We start from the raw sequence: 20,424 nt of genomic DNA on the forward strand, positions 1-20,424 counted from the left end.
AAATTATATGTATTTACACTAGATGACAAAGGATGCTGTTTTGAAGCTGCCACACCTCCATGTTGGTAGATTTAGAAAGCTATAGAAATGTATTAATATCTACATTAGTTTTTGCCACGTTTATTTTATTACAGACACCTTAATGCATACGTTTATATAATGTCAGCTAAACATAAAAAAATATTTAAAAAATTCCTGAAAGTAACATTTTTATAAAATACTAATATTACTGTCCCCACTTCAACAAAAAATACTTAATATACATGTAATTTTGTCCTTGAAACATTTAATTGAAATACTGTAGAATTCCATTCATTCCTATTGAGGACTGCTCGTTCTGAGGAGTACCAATATGTCAGTCTGGTGGCTTCAAAGCCTCTCATTGACAAATACATACAAACACATCTAGTGTTTTACATACATCATTAGACAAAACAAGTGCAGTAGTCACCCCTCTGCAGTTATTAGGTCCCCCTCACAAAATAGGTTTCTAACCTCAAGCGTCTTAACCTGGATAAATAAATGTAAAATAAATGTTTTACAGATACACTATGAAACTACATTGAGTCTCATAGGAAAGGGCTGTAAACTTATGTAAATAAGGTAGTAAATAATATATATATATATATATATATATATATATATATATATATATATATTAGTGCATTCGGAAAGTATTCAGCCCCCTTGACTTTTTCCACATTTTGTTATATTACAGCCTTATTCTAAAATTGATTAAATTGTTTTGACAAAGAAAAAAATGTTTTTTTTAGAAATGGTTGTGACTTTATAATAAAAATAAATTCAATATCACAATTACATAAGTATTCAGACCCTTTCTCAGTACTTTGTGGAAAGATCTTTGGTTGCGATTACAAACTAGGCACACCTGGATTTGGGGAATTTCTTCAATTCTTCTCTGTAGATCCTCTCAAGCTCTGTCAGGTTGGATGGGGAGCGTCGCTGCACAGATATTTTCAGGTCTCTCCAGAGATGTCAGATCGGGTTCAAGGCCGGGCTCTGGCTGTGCCACTCGAGGGCATTAAGAGACTTGTCCCGAAGCCACTCTTGCATTGTCTTGGCTGTGTGCTTAGGGTCGCTGTCCTGTTGGAAGGTGAACCCTCTCCCCAGTCTGAGGTCCTGAGCGTTCTGGAGCAGGTTTTCATCAAGGATCTCTCTGTACTTTGTTCCATTCAACTGTCCCTCGATCCTGACTATTCTTCCAGTCGCTGCGGCTGAAAAAAATCCCCACAGCATGATGCTGCCACCACCATGCATGGTGGTATTGGCCAGGTGATAAGCAGTGCCTGGTTTCCTCCAGCGTTGACGCTTGGCATTCAGGCCAAAGAGTCTGATCTTGTTTTCATCATGTTTCTCATGGTCTGAGTCATTTAGGTGCCTTTTGGCAAACTCCAAGCAGGCTCTCAGTGCCTTTTACAATGTGATTTTCTGGATTTTTTTTTCTCATTTTGTCTGTCATAGTTGAAGTGTACCTATGATGAAAATTACAGGCCTCTCTCATCTTTTTAAGTGGGAGAACTTGCACAATTGGTGGCTGACTAAATACTTTTTTGCCACACTGTATATACATACACTGTACTATTGTCATAAATATCAAGGGTCTGTTTTGACATGAAAGTACTTTCAATATGAATTTAGAGAGTTGGAGAATGTTACACATGCTGAAGCAAATTAACTGAAGCTGGTTTGACTACTACTACTACACATAACAATAAGGAGGTCAGGTTCTCATTTTCAGAATTTGTCTTTATTTAGCGTAAATTGTTTGTTTTTTTACAAACATTCTGCCAGCACGTGAAATCTACATTTGTCTGCGTCCCAAATGGCACCCTATTCCCTAAATAGTGCACTACCTTTGACCAAGCTTTGGGCCTTGTCAAAACTAGTGCACTATATATGGAATAGGGTGTCATTTTGGAAACAACCTACATTTCTAGAAAGCTTATCATTCATAAGAAGTACTGTTCATAATTTACAATCAAGCACACTTTGAAATAATACAAAATATTCCCTAAAAGACAGTTATAATCAGCAAATGGTGGTCAATATGATTATCAGACGTGAATTATTTTAACTGCAGTCTCATTCCTACACACACACACACACACACACACACACACACACACACACAGTTAAACGTTGGAAAAACAACCAATGCACAAACACATTAATCAAGTGATAAAGGTGGCTGAAGCTGAAGCGGTATCATTCAGTTCCTAATTTCAGTATTTCCTCATGACATGTTATCCTCCTAACTCAATCTACTGTCTACTCAATGACAACAGTATTTAGACCAGATAAATCACTTTAGTTGGGGTTGTGATGGAGTGAGTGGGAAGATTTCACTAACAGTCAGGACTTTTTTTCCATTGGAGATACACAGACGTACAGTAGATGTGTAAATAGTTTTAGTACAGTGAAGGGGGGAACTGTTACATGATCAGAAAACTAAGAACCTCCAATTAATTTCTGGATCTCGAAGTAATTTCCACATGGGAGACCAGGTAGGTGCAATTAATGATCAGGTAAAACGGAAAACCAGCAGTAGTCCGGACCTCATAGGGTAAGATTTGAATACCCTGGACATAGATGAACACACAGACAGAACATGACTGAGAAACAGTTTTTCTAAAATAAATATATGTTCTTGCATATATACATATATACCGTAAATATATACAGTATATCGTGATTAATTGGTTAATAGAGCAAGCGTTAAAGATAGGAGACATTACATAATTGCTGTGTGTGTAATTTGCCAGCCCCTACTTAAGCAATTTAGCATTTCTGGCTAAATAAAATGTAAACCAAAAAGTATGTAATAAAGTTAAATACATTTGCATATCGGTTGCAATAAAAACTAGTTTTTTTCATACAAATGAGATAAAAAAAAAACAACAAAATGAGGTTACTAACTTTTTGCTCTGGCCAAGTAAATAGCTTACAATTAACTTTACATTCTATGTCCAATCAATCACCTAAGATTAAGGCGCCTAAGATCAATGCGCCGTTTAAAAGGCAATGTTACTGCGTTTGCAGAGATCACATTCAGGGTAAACGCTGTAGAGGTCGGCTCAATTGGAAATTACCTTTAAATGTCAAGCGCGTGCTACACCGTGGTTTCAAATTGAATCGCAGCCTAGTTATTCAGATTAGTGACACGTGATTGGATGGTGACCCTCCTGACTGGAGTCTGGTCTGCCATCCGATTGGCCACCAACTCCTGTAACTGTAGTGCCCCTCCGCCAATAAAAAAGAAAGCCGGGCAAACAGGGCCGGAGCAATCGACAGGCCCTTCCCACAGAGGACGGAGCGAGTGGGCATCGTAGAAAGTGACGCGACCCTTCTCAAAGTCAAGGCACACCCCAAGCCTGGGAGGCAGGGGGTAGGTGAGGCCCGTAGGCGAGGAGGCAGGGCTGTTGCCGTTGGCGATGGTGGGGTTGCGGCGGGGGTTGGTGCCATTGCAACCATGGTTGTTATGATGGTTGGGAGCCTGGGGCAGGAAGATCTTGCCCATGCCCATGGTGAGGAAAGAGAAGGGGGGAGGGGATTCCAGGGAATCCTCTGCCCCACTGTCATGGCCACTGTCTGGGTCATAACTACAGGGGTAGGTAGAGAGAGAAAGAGAGAGAGAGAGAGGAAGAGAGAGAAGGAAATAGAGAGTGCGGAGTCACACACACACACACAACTAGGGCCCGTATACATAAAGCGTCTCAGAGTAGGAAGGCTGATCTGTTCCCCCTCTCCATGTAATCTTATTCATTATGATGTAAAAGGATAAACTGATCCTAGACCAGCACTCCTACTCTGAGTTTTTTTTTATACAAGCCCTGATAGTCTCTCCTCAACCAATTTTCCATTGACTACTTCCTGACCTCCCTGCACTTTATAGCCTCATCCTCCAGCACCACTCACCGGGGACTGGCCATGTCTTGCGGAATGTGAAACCACTCTTGTAGTTTGGCCTCTAGGCCCACTCCCACCTGTGGAACAGAGAGAGGCAATGAAAGGGGGCAGCAACATACAGTGGGATCCGAAATTACTGGCACCCTTGAAAATATGAACAAAACAATGTAGAAATAAATAATTTAAATACTATATTGTATGCTATTTATTTGTATTATTATATTCTTGTATACTAATACAATTACTCAGAGTAACATATTCTATTTAACAAGTAATACATAGCTTTTTTATGTATCTACAGGTGCATTTCGGAAACATATTCGAACCCCTTGACTTTTTTTCCACATTTTGTTACGCAACAGCCTTATTCTAAAATGCATTCAATTGTTTTTTCCCCCTACTAAATCTACACAAATTACCCCATAATACCCCATTTTTACAAATGTATTCAAAACAAAAAACTGATCAGATTTACATAAGTATTCAGACAATTTACTTTGTTGAAGCACCTTTAGCAGCGATTACAGCTTCAAGTATTGGTTGAACGATACAAGCTTGGCACCCCTGTATTTGGGGAGTTTCTCCCATTCTTCTCTACAGATCCTCTCAAGCTCTGTCAGGCTTGATGATGTGTCATCGCAGCACAGATATTTTCAGGTCTCTCCAAAGATGTTAGATCAGGTTCAAGTCAGAGCTCTGGCTGGGCCACTCTAGGACATTCAGAGACTTAAGCCACTCTTGCGTTGTCTTGGCTGTGTGCTTAGGGTCCTTGTCCTGTTGGAAGGTGAACCCTCGCCCCAGTCTGAGGTCCTGAGCATTCTGGAGTAGGTTTTCATCAAGGATCTCTCTATACTTTGTTCCATTCACCTGTCCCTCGATCCTGACTATTCTTCCAGTCGCTGCGGCTGAAAAACATCCCCACAGCATGATGCTGCCACCACGCTGGCCAGGTGATAAGCAGTGCCTGGTTTCCTCCAGACCTGACACTTGGCTTTCAGGCCAAAGAGTTCAATCTCGGTTTCATCAGACCAGAGAATCTGGTTTCTCATGGTCTAAGAGTCCTTCAGGTGCCTTTCGGCATACTCCAACCAGGCTGTCATGTGCCTTTTACTGAAGAGTGGCTTCCGTCAGGCCACTCTACCATAAAGGCCTGATTGGTAGAGTGCTGCAGAGATGGTTGTCCTTCTGGAAGGTTCTCATCTCCACAGAGGATCTCTGGTCAGAGTGACCATGCTTGGTCACTTACCTGACCAAGGCCAATCTCCCCCGATAGCTCAGTTTGGCCGGTCAGCCAGCTCTAACCTCGGTGGTTCCAAACTTCTTCCATTTAAGAATGATGTTCTTGGGGACCTTCAAATCTGCAGAAATGTTTTGGAACCCTTCCCCAAATCGGTGCCTTGACCAAATCCTGTCTGAGCTCAACGGACAAGTCCTTCGACCTCATGGTTTGGTTTTTGTTCTGACATGCACTGTCAACTGTGTGACCTTATATAGACAGGTGTGTGCCTTTCAAAATCATGTCCAATCAATTGAATTTACCACAGGTGGACTCCAAAAAACTTGTAGAAACAACAAGGATGATCAATGGAAACAGGATGCAACTGAGTTCAATTGAGGGCCTGAGTACTTATGTAAATGTGTTTAGTTCTAATAAATTTGCAAACATTTCTAAAATCCTGTTTTCGCTTTGTCATTAGGGTTGTGTAGATTGAATGATTTAAAAAAAATCAATTTTAGAAAACAGCTGTAACTTAACAAAATGTGGAAAAAGTGAAGGGGTCTGAATACTTTACGAATGTAATATATACGGTTGAAGTCGGAAGTTTACATACACTTAAGTTGGAGTCATTAAAACTCATTTTTCAACCACTCCAAATTTCTTGTTAACAAACTATAGTTTTGGCAATGACAATTCATTTTTCAAACAATTGTTTACAGACAGATTATTTCACTTAATCACAATTCCAGTGGATCAGAAGTTTACATACACTAAGTTGACTGTCTTTAAACAGCTTGGAAAATTGCATAAAATTATGTCATGGCTTTAGAAGCTTCTGATAGGCTAATTGACATCATTTGAGTCAATTGGAGGTCTACCTGTGGATGTATTTCAAGGCCTACCTTCAAACTCAGTGCCTCTTTGCTTGACATTATGGGAAAATCAAAAGAAATCAGCCAAGACCTCCACAAGTCTGGCTCATCCTTAGGAGCAATTTCCAAATGCCTGAAGGTATCACATTGATAAGAGAAATTTATTCTCCAGGTTCATAACCCAATTTAATTATATTACTCAGTCTACAAACCAGAATTTGTAAGATCCTGGTCGAATGAAACAGACAGAGGCCCAGCTAAATAGTCAAAAATGTTTATTCACGGGAACGTTCCCCAGTCAAGAATACAAAACCATTCATTTTATACTGACTTCTCACGCCCACACATTCACACAACCATACGCACACACACAGATGCACACACACATGTCCTGCTACCCAGCCGACAGAGATTAGTGACCTTGTTCTTGACACGTACTCCCTGTTCTCTCCCAATCTCTAGTCAGGTCGGCACCAAGCTCAGACAGTCTGTGTTTATAATGCCATAAAGACATATTGTCTTTACCCTAATTCTGACTAGGACTACACATTTATTGATTATGATTTTATACATTCTACTCACTTCCATACAATTAGATGTTTCAGGGCGGAATATTAGAATCATTCAATTAACAGATAATTCTCAACTAACACACATTCATCTGTACAAACAATAGTATGCAAGTATAAACACCATGCGACCACGCAGCTGTCATACCACTCAGGAAGGAGACGCATTCTGTCTCCTAGAGATTAACGTACTTTGGTGCAAATCAATCCCAGAACATGTGGTTGCCAGAGGAGGATGGTTGGGCACCCGTAGCAGTGGGGTCGCGTACCTCTGAACGCCATCCAGTTCAGTGGTGGTGGTGCACTTTTCCAGAAGGTCTAATGCATCAGTCATGTCTCGAGCAGGTGACCTCCTGTAGCTTCCGATTGGAGAAGGTGTCCATCTTCCAGAGCATCTCTACATTCTGAAGGAGGTCAGTGGCTGCACAGGGGGATGGAGCTGGATTGCTTCTGGTGAAGAGGACTTGCTGTGACTGTACAGCTTGGGTGGAGAGAAGTAGATGGGCTCGACCTTGCACAGCCCAACCCAAGGATGTATGGACAGCAATGGGCCCTCCTTCTGGTCCAGCTCGTATAGGCTTAGTCGGGGTGACGAGATGTGGATGGTCTGACCCAATCAGGATAAGTGGCACTACTCTGGCCAGGTTAGGAAGAGGCAATCCTCGTAGATGAGGATATTGTTTCTGTATAACACTTACCGGGCAGGAGTGCTCTGAGAGATTCAAGCCATCTGCTGTGAAGGCATTGGTGATGTTATAGGCCATATCCCGGTTCCCCGAAGGTGAAATGCTAAAGGTCACAGCAGCGCCTTTCATTTAGATATTTAGATAACATCATGTCGCACCGTTCTGCGATTAAGGGTCTCGGGTGTCCCCTCGAGGTTAAGCTGACGGGTGGCCGCCGTGAGGATGATAGTTCTTTCTGACCCATCATCTAGAATGGCGAATGTGTCGATGCTTCTCCCTTCACTTTGCAGAGTGACCTTGACCACCTTCAACATGACCCTTGGAGACCGGTTCTGCTGGTCGAGGTGCACCTCCTTTGCAGCTCCTAGCATGAGCATGCTCTTTCTGTGCTTGGGGAATTACATCATGCAACACGGTGAGATGGATTTCCTTACAGCGATTGCAGGGTTTCCTCAATGTGCAGGTCTCCGCCTTATGGCTACGGGCACACTTGTAGCATCGCTCGCCTGAAGTGATCCAGGCCTTCAATTGAGTTTGAGTGAGCTTTTTTACCCTGGGGCATGAGCCAAGGAAGTGCCCCTTACTATTGCATTATGGGCAGTAAGGATGGAATTTGATGTTCTTGCTCTTGAGAGGGGTCTTCTTCCTGGGTTCCTCCCGGGCCTCACTATTTAAGTACATGGTAGTGGGATTTGGCCTTTTCTGTCCCTCCTGGCGTTCAAACTCCTTCCTTCCCCCGGTGGCTATGGCTGAGATTGTGGCCTGGTGAGCGATGCTCTTCGCCTTTGCCTTCACCTCCAACCATGCAGCCAGGTCTCAGAGCATAGGTGCTTCTCGAGCCCTCTCTCAGGATGCCCTTGTTCAAACAATGTTCAATGAAACTGTCTCTGAGGTACACTGGAAGTTTGCAAAGAAGCCTGTCCACGTGGGAACCACATTTCAGCTCGTTCCTGTCTTCTCCTTCAACAGATTGGAGCATCGAGGTCGGGGATTGGACAGCCAGGGAGAACTCTTGGAAGGCAGCATGGTCTCCCATTTTAATTGGAGATGTGTTCAGGATGTTGTTTAGTTCATTCTGGACTAGCTGGAGTGGCTCACCATATCTCGCCTTCAGGGCCTGGAGAGCAGCAGTGTATGGTGTTGCGGAGTGCATAAAGGATTGGGCCAGCCTGTATGCACTGGGAAACCACAAATGATCCATTAGTATTTGGTATTTGTAGCATTCTGAGAGATGACTGTGAATACCCAGTAGGCTCTCCAATGCCATTTCCAAAAGGACAAATTCACTCTCCTTTCCACTCTCAAAGTATGGCAGTTTGGGTCTGGGAATTCCATGGGTCTGGGAATTCCATAGGCTGAGGCTACTAGAAGTTTCATAATGTTCGCTCCCTCTTCTGGTTGCGTGAAGGATAAACCCGGGACTTCTGATGAGCCCACTGTGGCCTCATTGGGCAGATCCCCTACTGTCCCAGACCCTCCATTGGTGGCAGCCGGAATTGGGTGAGAGCCCTCCCACCTGATGTTTAAGGACTGGCCTGGCCCTGGACGAGAGGAACGAATTGTCGGAAAGGCGAAGGAGTGATGCTTTGTCCAGATGGAGGAATGCTAACTTGTGTCACTGGCATAGAGGGCGTTGGTGGAGCGGCCTGTCCCCCGTGCTCCATGTTGGCGGTTGACTCCGGAGCCTCCGGGGACTGTGTGCCATGCTGTACCAGATGGGCAGATTGGGAAAGAAAGGCAGATAGGTCAGGTCCATGTGGAGGTCAGGTCCATGTGGAGGGGTGGTCAGGTCAACCCCCTGTTCGTTCCTCTCCATGAAGGATGAGACCATCCGTGCCTCCTCCAATTCCCTTCTGGCTTGGCGGTGCCGGCGCTGCTGTGCCAGGTCATTGGCAATGAATTCCAGTTCCTGTAGAGCTCTACGGGCCTGCACATCCAATTGGTGACATCGTTCGTCAGCCTGTCGTTCCTCCTCAATCTGACGCTCAATTTCCTCCAAAGCTAATAACTTCATCCTCTTGTAGGACAGCGGTCTGTGAATCGCTGAGGGCTAGTGAATGGCGGCTGCCATGGCAACTTCCAAAGGGGTAACCACTGGTCGAACTCCCACTCCGTCTAGAGTGCCTCGACACTTTCCCATTAGTTAAGGGGTGAGCGGAGCCGGTCCTTGGCTCAGAGGGGATGGTTGATGGCTGAAACATATAGTTGATCCATCACCACTTTGAGCTCTGGTGGGCTTGCCCTTTGATGTCGGAAACTCAACCACATAATCCTTAAGATAACCAGGTGCTTGCCTGGTTCTTCTGGTGCTGCTGGTGGTTGAGGATGAAGTCATTGTCGCTTTAGGCTTAGCTCCTGGATATTTCCTTTGTTCCAAGACCTTTCCCTCAGCTGCTCTCTCCTCCTCTTCCTTTCAGTGGAGACAATTCTTCCCTCTCCTCCTCCATTTCCTTTTCACCTGTCTTTGGTTCAGTCATCATCCAGCTCGAAGGACCATTGAAAGATTAGTGGAATCTGTGTGGGTAGCTGGACAGGTAGGATGACTGACAGTGAAGGTGAACAGGTGGTCACGTGTCAGGTGACAGAGGAATGGATGAGACTGAGGCAGGAATTTCTTTAACCACAAAGTGGTATATTTACTGGGTCGTCTGTGCTGCATAACAAAGAAAACAAATAACATGTATCCAATCAGATTCATCATCCCAAAGATCATATCATAGCAATCATTAATGATTAACATAATTAGGGAAGTCAACAATCTAGTTAATTTAGAAGTCAATAGTAATCATCCGTAAGTCATTTAGGCTCGTAACTATTTATCATAAATCATGAAAGAATACAAACAGTGGTTATTCAATCTATAATCCTCATTAGTTTGATATCAAAGTCAATCAGTTAGCAAACAATGAAGTTTCTCATTTCAATTGTCTTCATGTAAACAATGTCCTTACATATTAAGCATATCGATTGCAAAGTTAGCCTATGAGGATCCGTAGGGCCGTGATCATTGACAATTCACATTACACAATATGTTTGAAGCGTGCGCTCCAAGCCGCGCTCCGCGGTAATAACTATAAACAATAACTGATGGCCCACTTTCCGGATCGCAACAGATAGTTCAGATGAAAGATAACAGTCGGTGGACTTACGTGGATTCATGGACGCACAGAACTTCTGGATCAGATGGAGTTAAGGAAGAGAAAGCAGTGAGCTCAGGCGATGGCAATTTCCTCCTTTTATGGAGTTGAGATCTGTCGGACGTTTCCACCTGACCTAATTAAAGCGCCCCTGGCCCAGCTGAGTACGTGGCAATGAATTAAAGAATTATTCCACCAACTCCATGGGCCTTTTCTACACCTACAAACCTGACTTGGTTACACCAGCTCTGTCAGGAAGAATGGGCCAAAATTCACCCAACTTATTTTGAGAAGCTTGTGGAAGGCTCGCCGAAACGTTTGACCCAAGTTCAACAATTTACGGACAATGCTACCAAATACTAATTGAGTGTATGTAAACTTCTGACCCACTGGGAATGTGATGAAAGAAATAAAAGCTGAAATGAATAATTCTCTCTACTATTATTCTGACATTTCACATTCTTAAAATAAAGTGGTGATCCTAACTGACATAAGACAGGGAATGTTTCTAGGATTAAATGTCAGGAATTGTGAAAAACGTTTAAATGTGTTTGGCTGAGGTGTCTGTGAACTTCTGACTTCGACTGTGTACATCCCCTTTATCTGCTGGATTCAGGTACTGTCTTGATGGAAATAACTTTCTCTGGTGTGATTATGTGTCAGTATATTAGTCAAAAACCTGCTTGCCATGAGGCTGAAACTTGGCCGCAAGGGGATGTTCCAGCAAGACAATAACCCCAAGCACACATCAAAATCAACAAAGGAATAGTAAATTGACCACAAAATCCAAATCAACACCTCCAGACGAGAGGGCCCAAGGCCCGATCCAGGATCTGAGTGGGTCTTGATCCAGAATTCTAGATACTGTCACAGGTCTGGGTCGGCTCTGATATGAAGGTGTAATTTTAACTGACTTCTCCGAAAGGACCTGTACAGATCCGAAAGAGACTGCTGCAGTAGAGGAGAGAGAGACCTTGTATAATTTATGCTGCTGCTCTTTTCAAGAGTGGCGCGTGTAGCTTGTTATTGTTGTTGGCCAACTATAAGTCATCAAAGTGCAATTGGGCTACAGTCATAGAGCCTCAATGTGGCAAAAGTTAGGAGATATCTAATCAATGGAAGATGGAATTAAAATGACAGAATTAAAAGTTAAGGTGAAGGACAGGCTACAATAACCAAGAGCTAACAGCTCGGTTCCGGGTGGAAAAGCCCCAGGTTCATTTCAGAAGGGGTCCAAAAGTTGGACCCGTGAAGACCTCTACTCCAGACTTGAACCCCATTGAATACCTGTGGTTCAAATTGAAGAGGGCAGTCCATAAGCGCAGACAAAAGATAAAGGATCTGGAAAAATTCTGTATGGAGGAATGGACTCAAATCCCTCCAGTCCAATAGTTCTCCAATCTCATAAAACATTTTAAGCACAGTGCTGTTATCTTCACAAGCTGAGGTATTGAAAGTTATTGAAAACAGGGTTGCATAATAATTTTTACCATTATCTTTTTGAGAAAAAAAGTAATATTACTTGTTAAACAATCTCTTTCTCCGAGCAATTATATTAGTATAAAATAATATCGTTTCCAGATTTTATTTTGTAGCATACAATATAGCTCAGCATTTTCTTGCTCATCAAGGGTGCCAATAATTTCACACATACATTTTCATACACGTTTTTGTATATAGTATTTTGTATATAGTTTTGTGTATATATACAAAAAAAACACATAAATACACACCATACAACACAGTAAGGGCCCATTCTAAATCGTCCTCTAAGGGTTTCCCAACTGGCGGCCCATGGGCCAAATGGTTTTATTTATACTTGAGATTTTTATTTATAAATATATATAGAGATTTTTTTGTGTGTGTGTGGGGGGGATTTTCATTGTTGAACATAAGACTGCAAAAAATCCAGGATATCAGCTCCAAGTGATTTTCATTTAAGAAATCTGTTCCCAACTATTTTCATGCATACCAGAGAGACGTGATCATATCAAAATCAAATAAAATGTTATTTGTCACATGCGCTGAATACAACAGGTGTAGGTAGACCTTACAGTGAAATGCTTACTTACAATCCCTTAATTAACCAGAAATGCAGTTTAAGAAAATACCCCCCAAAAAGTAAGAGATAAGAATAACAAATTAAAGAGCAGAAGTAAATAACAATAGTGGGGCTATATACAGGGGGTACCGGTACAGAGTCAATGTGGAGTCAACATACAAATGTAAGCAAGGTTTGAAATTATTATGTTTTAGTATCTGTTTGGGCTTCTTGCAGATCAATTTGCAGTCAAATTATTTGTAACTATGATCCGGCCCCCCAACCATCCGCACAAGAAAATAAAAAATCTGCCTACGGCTGAATCTAGTTGCTGATCCCTGCCCTATGCACCTGTGGAGATTTGATTGGTATAAGCAATATGGGTTAACTTCCACCTAGCAGAGGGCAAATCCTCTCAGATCTGGTGAATATGTGAATATGGCACTGGCCTTATGGGACGATTTGGGGTTGGGACAAACTCTCCTCCCAGTCATTCCACTTACTTTGACGAGATAGGAGCCGGGCTCCACTGAGCATGCCCAGTAGTGCCTGCCCTGGGTGATGGCCACGTCGCCTACCAGGAGGTCTGCAGTCAGGTGACAGGAAGTGAGCGCTCGGTCGGCGGCCTGCATCAGGGACAAGCCGGGAACACTCCGGGCACAGCGCTGCTCCTTACTCACCACCAGCCGGTCGGCATGGAGACCCCAGCGAGAGTCCAGGTAGAAATTTAACACTGAGAGAGAGGAGGCCAGGGAGGATATGGAGATGGAAAGGGGGAAAGAAAGAGGGAGGGTGGAAGGAGGAGTGCATAAGTAGGAAGGAGGGAAGAGGTGGGTTTTGATGAGATAGAGTAGAGAAGCGAAGTAGGAGAGAGGGAGGGAAGACGATAAGGGCACAGAGGAGGTAAATACAGGGTAGTGCTGAGCAATTAGTGCTTTTTGAGGTTGGTTCGATTATTCAAAAATAGTCACTTTTTTATTTTGATTTCGATAAAAGAAATTGACATTAAATGCAATGTGCATTATGTGGGCTGAATTCTGTAAAAACACAGAATAAAACAATGATGGTAGTGACTGCTTATTACTTAACTATCATTTATTCACATTATTTCATAAAATATGTGTTTTATTTGATAACTTATATTATATTTAATTCCAAGTCATCTCATCTCTATAGAGCTGCTGCCTATGCTGTCTGACAGAATCACTATTTTAGTCATTTTTCAAGGTAAATAAGGCATACTTTTATGACTGCTCAATACCAACAATCAAATCACTTAGAGCATGTATTTACAGGCTCGTGAAGCAACTGCTTTCTGTTCCTCTTCATTGCACGTTCTCTCTTGTCTCAGTCTCTGTGTCTGCTCCGCACAGACCAGGCAAATTCAAGCGGGCACGCAATAGATTATGGTCATTGTAGTTAATTATCAGGTTTTCTGTGCTAAACAATGTAGAATATTTTTCCTGTTGAAAACTAAAACTCCCTACTACATCGCACAGTTCAGGCTTGATCTGAGTTATCTATTACAGAAACCGCACATTGAGCTCACAGAACAAAACAGAACAAAGTGGAATTCAAAATAATTGAACTGATGTCGGTCAATTAGTTGTTTAAAAAACCAAAAATAACAGATATTTCTGTTAATCGAGCAGCACTAATACAGGGATAGAGTAGTAAGATGCAGTATATTCAGAAAGTATTCAGACCCCGACTTTATCCACATTTTGTTATATTACAGCCTTATAAATTGTTTTCCCCTCATCAATCTACACGCAATACCCCATAATGACAAAGCAAAAACAGTTTTTCAGAATCTTTTGATAATTTCTATTTAAAAAAAAATGGAAATATCACATTTACATAAGTATTCAGACTCTTTACTCAGTACTTTGTTAAAGCACATTTGGCCGCGATTACAGCCTCGTCTTCTTGGGTATGACACTACAAGCTTGGCACACCTGTATTTGAGGAGTTTCTCCCATTCTTCTCTGCAGATCCTCTCAAGCTCTGTCGGGTTGGATGGGGAGCATTTATTTCTGCACAGCTATTTTCAGGTCTCTCCAAAGATGTTGTTCAAGTCCAGGCTCTGGCTGGGCCACTCAAGGACATTCATAGACTTGTCCCAAATCCACTCCTGCGTTGTCTTGGCTATGTGCTTAGGGTCATTGTCCTGTTGGAAGGTGAATCAATGCCCAAGTCTGAGGTTCTGAGCACTTTGGAACAGGTTTTTATCAAGGATCTCTCTGTACTTTGCTCCGTTCTTCTTTCCCTCGATCCTAACTAGTCTCCCAGTCCCTGCTGCTGAAAAACATCCCCACAGCATGCTGCCACCACCATACATCATTGTAGGGATGGTGTCAGGTTTCCTCCAGATGTGACGCTTGGCATTCAGGCCAAAGAGTTCAATCTTGGTTTCATCAGACTAGAGATTCTTGTTTCTCATGGTCTGAGAGTCCTTAAACTCGAAGCAGGCTATCATGTGCCTTTTACTGAGGAGTGCTTCCATCTGGCCACTCTACCATAAAGGCCTGATTGGTGGAGTGCTGCAAAGATGGTTATCCTTCTGGAAGATTCTCCCAACTCCACAGAGGAGCTCTGTCAGAGTGACCTTTGGGTTCTTGGTCACCTCCCTGACCAAGGCCCTTCTCCCCTAAGTGCTCAGTTTGGCTGAGCGGCCAGCTCTAGCAAGAGTCTTGGTGGTTCCAAACTTCTTCCATTTATGAATGATGGAGGCCACTGTGTTCTTGGAGACCTTCAATGCTGCAGAAATGTTTTGGTTCCCTTCCCCAGATCTGTGCCTCGACACAATCCTGTCTCGGAGCTCAACGGACAATTCCTTTGACCTCGTGGCTTGTTTTTTTCTCTGACATGCAGCGTCAAATGTGGGACCTTATATAGACTGGTGTGTGCCTTTCCAAATCATGTCCAATTAATTGAATTTACCACAGAGGTACCCTAATCAAGTTGTAGAAAACATCTCAAGGATGATCAATGGAAACAGGATGCACCTGAGCTCAATTTCGAGTCTCATATCAAAGGGTCTGAATACTCATGTAAATAAGGTATTTCTGTTTTTAAATGACTGAAATACTGTTCTCGCTTTGTCATTATTTGGGTATTGTGTGTAGATTGATGAGGGGGAAAAACAATTGTATACATTTTAGAATAAGGCTGTAATGTTACAAAATGTGGAAAAGGGGTCTGAATACTTCCCAAATGCACTGTATAGAATCAGGGCAACAAAGAAAGAACTGAGAGGCTTAACAGAGAAGAGGGATAAAGAACTGTCATGCAACTCCTCTGGAATGAAAAAAAGGAGACATGGACGAGGAGAGAGGGAGTCAAACAGTCTTTCATCAACAAACTAGAAACTAATAGAAAACAGTCCAAACAGAAGGTCAATCAAAGGAGAAGGAGATGCATCTTTCCTAAATTGGGATTATTAATATTCCCGAGGGAAACATAGCAGAATAGAATAATTTACCAAGGGAGACATTGACCACTCTGGACTTCCCAGACTCATTAGCATAGATCTCAATCAACCAAATCCATTTGTTAAGCCTCAGGTTTTAACAAATAGCAAACCTCATCAACACACTCTTGAGATCTCATTATGGAGGGAGAACGAGGGTGGCTGGGAGGACAAGATATGCATGGTATAAATGTAAAAAGAGGTAGAGAGATATGTGCGAAGCAACAAGAGGAAAAATGAGAAAAGAGTGTCGATGCTCACATTAACAGGCAGAGGGAGAGATGTGGATTGAGAGAGTGGACCTAGGAGTGGAATGAGAGAGCTGAGGAGAGACGTGTGAAGACAGTGTTTAGAGGAGGGGTTGGATAGAGAGATGGGATGGGAGGAGAGTTGGATGGTATGGGTAGAGAGAAGGATGGGAATGGGCAGAAAAATAGAGAAATTAGTCATTAAGATGATCTCTATGGATACTGTTCTGATGCATATCAGTTATACCAATACTGATGAGATCATGTGTGTGTGTGTGTGTGTGTGTGTGTGTGTGTGTGTGTGTGTGTGTGTGTGTGTGTGTGTGTGTGTGTGTGTGTGTGTGTGTGTGTGTGTGTGTGTGTGTGTGTGTGTGTGTGTGTGTGTGTGTGTGAACCTATAGAACAGTGTATAGACCTCACCTGGTGCTGGCGGGGTGTGTAGGTACACCTCCTCACTGTACTCCCCGAAGCCCGCCTTGTTGCAGCCTCTCACCCTCAACACATACACACTGTCCATCTCCAACCTGTCAATCACAGCACTGGTTCCGCCCACCTCCTCCAGCCGCTGCCAGCCCCAGCGGGCCGCAGCCAATCGCCCTTGGATACCACCCCTGGCCCCGCCTCCTGGCACCACCCCCCGGCGACGAAACTCCACAGAGAAGTGCCAGGCGGGGGCGGATTCCTGAGGCAGCCGCCAACACAGGAAGAGCTGGTCATAGGCCAGGGTCTTTTGGGTGTCAATAACAGGGGCCAGAGGGGCTGATGGGAAAAAACATTACAGCTGTCAGTCAGATGTTGGATACAAAAATATACTCTCTGGCTTGATTACATATGCAACACTACCAAATGTTCACTACAGTTTGCTAATGCATAGTTGAAGATACAGTATGATTCAGTAAAACAACATAATTAATGGCAGACTCATCGAGATAATGTTGCCATGAGCAGCACCGCAGATATTCAGATGAGCGCGATGCAACACTTTGCTCTCACACAGCCACACAGAGTATCTGCGCATGTGCACGGGTGCGCTTCACACTTCTACAACGTGATAGCTACAGGACAAGTTTAACCTTGCGCTTTAACGCTCTTAGTTGTTGTGGAAATTGACCCACTCTGCTGTTTATCTTGTGCATTTATTTCATCTTGCTGAGTCTACCTTTAAATTGAATTACCACCAAAATGTTACATGATTGTATTCTGTAGTATGTAATTTCTCTTATATCCTCTCTTTCCCCTCCTAAATCCCTTTTTCAAATACTCTGGCTCTAACCCTGCTCTCTGTTTGACTATTCCTTTATGTCTCTATAGCCCTCTCCTCCATCCTCCGCTCTCTCTGACTGACTCTACCCTCAATGTCTCCCTAGCCTCCTCCTTTATCCTCCATCCTCCTTCTCTCTGACTGACTCTACCCGCAATGTCTCCCTAGCCTCCTCCTTTATCCTCCATCCTCCTTCTCTCTGACTGACTCTACCCTCAATGTCTCCCTAGCCTCCTCCTTTATCCTCCATCCTCCTTCTCTCTGACTGACTCTACCCTCAATGTCTCCCTAGCCTCCTCCTTTATCCTCCTCTCCTCCGCTCTCTCTGACTGACTCTACCCTCAATGTCTCCCTAGCCTCCTCCTTTATCCTCCATCCTCCTTCTCTCTGACTGACTCTACCCTCAATGTCTCCCTAGCCTCCTCCTTTATCCTCCATCCTCCTTCTCTCTGACTGACTCCATCCCTCTACGTCTCCCTAGCCTCCTCCTTTATCCTCCATCCTCCGCTCTCTCTGACTGACTCTACCCTCAATGTCTCCCTAGCCTCCTCCTTTATCCTCCTCTCCTCCGCTCTCTCTGACTGACTCTACCCTCAATGTCTCCCTAGCCTCCTCCTTTATCCTCCATCCTCCTTCTCTCTGACTGACTCTACCCTCAATGTCTCCCTAGCCTCCTCCTTTATCCTCCATCCTCCTTCTCTCTGACTGACTCCATCCCTCTACGTCTCCCTAGCCTCCTCCTTTATCCTCCATCCTCCGCTCTCTCTGACTGACTCTACCCTCAATGTCTCCCTAGCCTCCTCCTTTATCCTTCTCTCTCTCTGGCTGGCTCTATCCCTCTACCCCTCCCTAGCCCCCTAGCCCCTCCTTTATCCTCTCCTCTGTCTCACCCTGGATGAACTGCAGGTTTGTGAGGAGTTTGAGCTCTTTGGAGACGTCCAGCTGGAAGTGTCTGAAGGAGGGATCAGCAGCCAGAGAGAAACACTGCAGCCCCTCGATGGACGTGGATAACCTTGGAGAGCGAGGAGGGGGAGAGAGAGGGGGGGGGGGAGAATTTTAGAATAGTTGTTTGGGAGTAGATAACAAGTCCGAGGAGGGAGGTATGCACTACGCAGACTTAACCACTTTAATTATTAGGGTAATACGCAATTAGAGTAACTTTAATTGATAGCATATAGATTCATCTTGGTTAATCCAGAACTAAAGTCTCACGTAATTGGTCAGCTGCTTGATTACATTTTGGGTCCATGCATGTTAAGAGAAGGGACTAAGTGACGCTAGAATAAGGAGCAGAACCGGAACGAGGAGCTCCAATGTCTCTCTTTGCACTGTAGGGAATAGGGTTCTATTTTGGACGAATACCCAGGGCTCTTTAATCCAAAAGATGCTAATACCTGCGAAATCGTGATTTGACCAAATGACCAGTTACAAAAAACCCAAACACCAGAACTACTGCTGCTTGTTATCCCATGCAACCCATTCCATTCCCTACAGATTCTATGGTAACAGTTATGTTTACATAGACCTGTCCACGAGAGATTACAGATACTGTAGATTAATGAGACTAGAACCCTATTCCCTACAGTGCACTACTTTGGATCAGAGCTCTATGGGGAATAGGGTGCTATTTGTATAAGCTTCCACGCTGTCTGCTGCCCAGCCAGTCAGACCTGTTGTGTGTAAAGTACCTGCTGTGTGTCTGGCGCGCTGCCTGGACGAAGCAGGGCGGGTCCGTCTCCTTCAGCAGCTCTTGGGAGAAGGCCATGAGGCCTGCATGCTCTAGCAGGCTCCGCCTCTCCGCCACCTGGCCTGCCAACGCCTCGCCCCGCCTCTGCCGTGCCCCCTCCAGGGCCTGAGACAATGAGGCGTGGCGCTCAGCGAGGAGGGCGGTCAGGTCTCTCACGCTCTGAGACAGCTGCTCCCGTGCCGCTACGCTGTTTGCCTGTGGACAGACAGCAACACACAGGAGTAGGACCATAGAGATATAATGTATGTCAATTAATATTATTCCAGGATCGTGTTCTATTTCATTCTGTTGTTAAGCCTGGCTACGCTGTTCAACAGTCAGACAGCAACACACAGGGAGGTTAGGAGGACCACAGAGATGATGTATTAGACAGCAACACACAGATTAGGACCATAGAGCTACAATGGGGCAAAAAAGTATTTAGTCAGCCACCAATTGTGCAAGTTCTCCCACTTAAAAAGATGAGAGAGGCCTGTAATTTTCATCAAAAGTACATTTAAACTATGACAGACAAAATGAGAAGAAAAAAATCCAGAAAATAACATTGTAGGATTTTTAATGAATTTATTTGCTAATTATGGTGGAAAATAAGTATTTGGTCACCTACAAACAAGAAATATTTCTGGCTCTCACAGACCTGTAACTTCTTCTTTAAGAGACTCCTCTGTCCTCCACTTGTTACCTGTATTAATGGCACCTGTTTGAACTTATTATCAGTATAAAAGACACATGTCCACAACCTCAAACAGTCACACTCCAAACTCCACTATGGCCAAGACCAAAGAGCTGTCAAAGGACACCAGAAACAAAATTGTAGACCTGCACCGGGCTGGGAAGACTGAATCTGCAATAGGTAAGCAGCTTGATTTGAAGAAATCAACTGTGGGAGCAATTATTAGGAAATGGAAGACATACAAGACCACTGATAATCTCCCTCAATCTGGGGCTCCACACAAAATCTCACCCCATGGGGTCAAAATGATCACAAGAACGGTGAGCAAAAATCCCAGAACCACACGGGGGGACCTAGTGAATGACCTGCAGAGAGCTGGGACCAAAGTAACAAAGCCTACCATCAGTAACACACTACGCCGCCAGGGACTCAAATCCTGCACTACCAGACCCTTGCTACCCTTGCTTTAGCCAGTACATGTCCAGGCCCGTCTAGAGTTTGCTAGAGAGCATTTGAATGATCCAGAAGAAGATTGGGAAAATGTCATATGGTCAGATGAAACCAAAATATTA

At 43.8% G+C, this 20,424-nt stretch overlaps 1 protein-coding gene across 1 annotated transcript in view; it reads right to left on the reverse strand.

Moving 5' to 3' along the window:
* Positions 1-1,795: 1,795 nt before the first annotated feature.
* Positions 1,796-20,424, reverse strand: part of LOC139372563 (tripartite motif-containing protein 46-like) — a 28,973-nt gene continuing 10,344 nt past the window's right edge. Inside the window, exons 7-12 of the mRNA XM_071112303.1 lie at positions 19,121-19,374; positions 18,323-18,444; positions 16,592-16,930; positions 12,955-13,184; positions 3,937-4,004; positions 1,796-3,620 (exon numbers count right to left, since the gene is read on the reverse strand). Coding sequence (XP_070968404.1) covers positions 3,161-3,620; positions 3,937-4,004; positions 12,955-13,184; positions 16,592-16,930; positions 18,323-18,444; positions 19,121-19,374 — 1,473 coding nt within the window. The 3' untranslated portion in view covers positions 1,796-3,160. The remainder of the gene's footprint in view (positions 3,621-3,936; positions 4,005-12,954; positions 13,185-16,591; positions 16,931-18,322; positions 18,445-19,120; positions 19,375-20,424) is intronic.

The sequence above is a fragment of the Oncorhynchus clarkii genome, chromosome 18, assembly GCF_045791955.1.
Source record: "Oncorhynchus clarkii lewisi isolate Uvic-CL-2024 chromosome 18, UVic_Ocla_1.0, whole genome shotgun sequence".
In the NCBI taxonomy this organism is placed as follows: domain Eukaryota; kingdom Metazoa; phylum Chordata; class Actinopteri; order Salmoniformes; family Salmonidae; genus Oncorhynchus; species Oncorhynchus clarkii.